The 3,086-nt window shown below is 56.1% G+C and overlaps 2 protein-coding genes across 2 annotated transcripts in view; one reads left to right on the forward strand and one right to left on the reverse strand.

Annotated features, from left to right (window-relative positions):
• The window catches only part of CSUI_006041 (asparagine synthetase b), a 1,950-nt gene extending 831 nt beyond the window's left edge, over positions 1–1,119 (reverse strand). The window contains exon 1 of the mRNA XM_068066206.1: positions 1–1,119. This exon is cut by the window's left edge and continues 831 nt beyond it. The gene's annotated coding sequence lies outside the window, so the exon portion shown is untranslated.
• CSUI_006042 (uncharacterized protein) lies at positions 849–3,084 on the forward strand. The gene has a single exon (XM_068066207.1). It carries the CDS (start codon positions 2,399–2,401, stop codon positions 2,540–2,542), a length of 144 nt encoding a protein of 47 aa, XP_067921819.1. The 5' UTR covers positions 849–2,398; the 3' UTR covers positions 2,543–3,084.
• The last annotated feature ends 2 nt before the right edge of the window (positions 3,085–3,086 follow it).

Raw genomic sequence — 3,086 nt, forward strand, 5'->3', positions numbered from 1 at the left:
ACGGATCCGGTGGCAGCCGAGCATCGCTGCTCGCGGAGTGCTAGGACTCCGGTAGACCGCAAAACATCATACACACTGAGCTGTGCTACAGACAATCAACAGGATCAAGGGCTAACAAGCGCGCAAACGACCCTTTAGGTTGTCTCAACAGGGCAGCTTTCAAACGATTGTGCTGCGAGAAACGAGGAACCTCTCAAACCCCGTAAGCAAGAACAGCACGTACGTCTGGGAACGCTCAAGCGCGAGGAGATGGAGCTGTTAGGGGTCCGGACTGGACTGGACGATTGCGAGGATGCCGCACGCTTGATAAAACAGTGTAAAGCCACGCTATTTATGAGCCTTCAAGAGAGATTTAGCCAGAAGCAAACTCGTAGTGGATGTAGGCCGTGCTCGCCGGAGACTTCACAAAAAAAAAAATGCGAAGCCGGAGACTGTGAACTGAGCTCGGGATATCCGCGCCGATCGTAGAACAGAGCACCGCCGCATTTCGCACTTGGCAAACGGGCAGGTGGCGAGAAGACAACCGGGAGCCGAAGTCGGGACCACTCCAGTGCACGGACGATCCCCGCGGGCAACTGCGAGGAGGCGCAGGAGCCGATTTGTGAACTGCAATTCCTACCACGCAACCCGCTAAAGGAGACAGACGGAAATCGCGTGCTTTGAATGTGTTTCGACGGGGCGGGACGAAGCTCGCCTGCGCGCCCCTACATGCATGAGACAGCGTAGACGTCAGCTGTTCCGAGAGCCCGTTGCGGTCGACCGCCGCCAGCTCCACTTGGAGCAGTCGGTCTCGCCCCTAGCATCGCGCTGTGTCGCGTCTCTGGGAGAGACGTTATATCAGGCGTACGACTCCCGGGCGTAACCAAGCAGTGGTGGACTACCAGCAAGCTTGCAGCTATGTTTAGTCTGTCAAGCCGGCATCTGGCCTTGTGTTCCTCGTAGTCAGGCGGGGGGGGGGTGTCCGGCTCCCGGTAAACTTCACACCAACAAGACAGGAGCTCTGCTGCAGGACGACCACCTGCCTCACGAATCACGGAACCCGTGTGTCACGTTCGTGCAGTGTCGCGCACCCGCAGCACACGCCTAACAGCGGCAGCGGGATGACCGGCTCTCTCTTCGGGTACGATTATGCGGCTCAGCTCAGAGGCCGTCACTCCCGGCCACACCTTGTGACTGGCCAAGCGGAACCGCATCGTTCAACAGCACGATCAGTTCCTTGAGATCTCCCAGGCCGCGCGTCAGAGACGCCGGCACGCCGAGAAGCGCATTGCCGAGCAACGGGGTGGCGGCCGGGCGTAGCCGAAAGAGCGGCCGGCGGAAGGGGAAGAAATGATGCGTCTGTCTGGGGGGGAAGCGAAGAAGAGTTGCTGCCTATTTTGCTTTGGTCGTCCTGACGAGCTCTCACTTTACTAGTCGTCACCAGTTTTGGCGACTACCTCTGAAGCTCGGTTGCATCAACAGCATACCCGTCCGCATACTGGGCAACACGCAAGGGGGGGGGGAGGGCTGAGTCTGAGCTCGGCGGTGGGATGCCGCGGCACGCAACTTTCAGAGAGAGTACTCTGTAGCCAGTCGGTGGCTGTCGAATGCCGGATAAAGAAATGCGAGGGCTCGGTGCGTGGCGGTAGGTTCTTCCACGCCAGCTGTATGCAGCGTGACTCCGTGGTCGGGAAGGCGGGCTTTTGCTGTCTGCGATGAGTCACACGCAGGAAGCAATATCGCGTTCTTTGTGTACAGTGTGCGTTGGCGGGGTTTCGTAGATGTGGCACTGGAAGCGACCTACGCGGCGAGCCAGAACAGGGCCTGTCAGGATGATCGAAGACGCTTTCAGTGGAAAGCCATCAGGTCACTTTACCTGGAGAACAGAGTACAATTTTCTGACTCTGAAGTGGCTCTTGGACCATCGACTGCCTGCCAAGCAGCCTAACGCACACTTCACGGCGCTCTTTATTACACACTTCCCCGGGCAACAGCTGAACACGGCTGGTCAGTTGGTAAGCTGCAGGGGATATCTCAACTCTTACCAACATGGAGGTAGACTATCGTTACAGATATGAATACATACAGGTATGCAGCTGTAGATAGACAACGTACAGCGGTGTCCAAGCAGATACTCTAGAGACACATACTATCGACAAAGCTTCGGTCTGCAATGTGTGACTATCTCAAGCTTCCCTCTCTAACTCTCCGAAGAACGGTACATTCGCCCCGGGGCATAAACATTTATCTGTATATATCTGTATTACTCCATGTGTGTTGATGTTTGTCTATCTCTCTGCATGGTGATATACATACATGCGTCTACCACAAACGAGTTGATGGACGCATACTCAGAAGCAGATCTCCTTGACGAGTGTATAATAGCAGGGGTAGGCGTAAGACTACCAGCGTAGGGCGAATGCGAACGCCACCTCACACAGCTGTGTGCGCCATAGCAGCTCCCGTTTCCCATCGCGTATGCGCCTCAGTCCGCTCCCAGAAGAACCGGCGGCCGCGCTTAGCTCTTTTTCTTTCCCTGAGCGGCAGTTTTCAATACGCGTAACTCTACTCAGTAGAGTACGAATGAGCCACCCGCAGCGTATACTGCTATAGGGGGGATTTTGACGAGTCGTGAGGCTGGGGAGAAAGAGAGGTCCTCGTGCCGCACGGTGCTTCTTCCACGGTAGCGGGCCCTTGTTCGAAAGGGGTGGAGCAGGCCAGTCTCCCGGCCCGTGGCAGGCCGTGCGGGACTGGCTAGTAACGACGAAACTCGGTAGTCCGGCCGGGCACTGAGCAAGGTGAATCGTGCGGGATTGGCTAGTCACGAGGAAACTCGTTAGTCTGGCCAGGGAATACCAAGTCAGCACACCCAAAGCCATGACTCCCACTTCTACGATTTCTCGTTTTCTCCTTGGCTTGATGACACGTCTATTCGTCGGGCGAGGATACTGATTGAGAACCGTTTTGACTTTCCTTCGAGCACGTTCAACCTTGTGGGTTCAAACGCGAAGATGGAGCTGCCAATCCAGAACGCTGACCAGCAATGGCTTTTCTTAGATGTCGAGGAGACTAAACTCCGGAACTCTGAGGACGCTGAGACGACCGGA

Source organism: Cystoisospora suis, assembly GCF_002600585.1.
Source record: "Cystoisospora suis strain Wien I chromosome Unknown contig_3020, whole genome shotgun sequence".
Lineage (NCBI taxonomy): Eukaryota > Apicomplexa > Conoidasida > Eucoccidiorida > Sarcocystidae > Cystoisospora > Cystoisospora suis.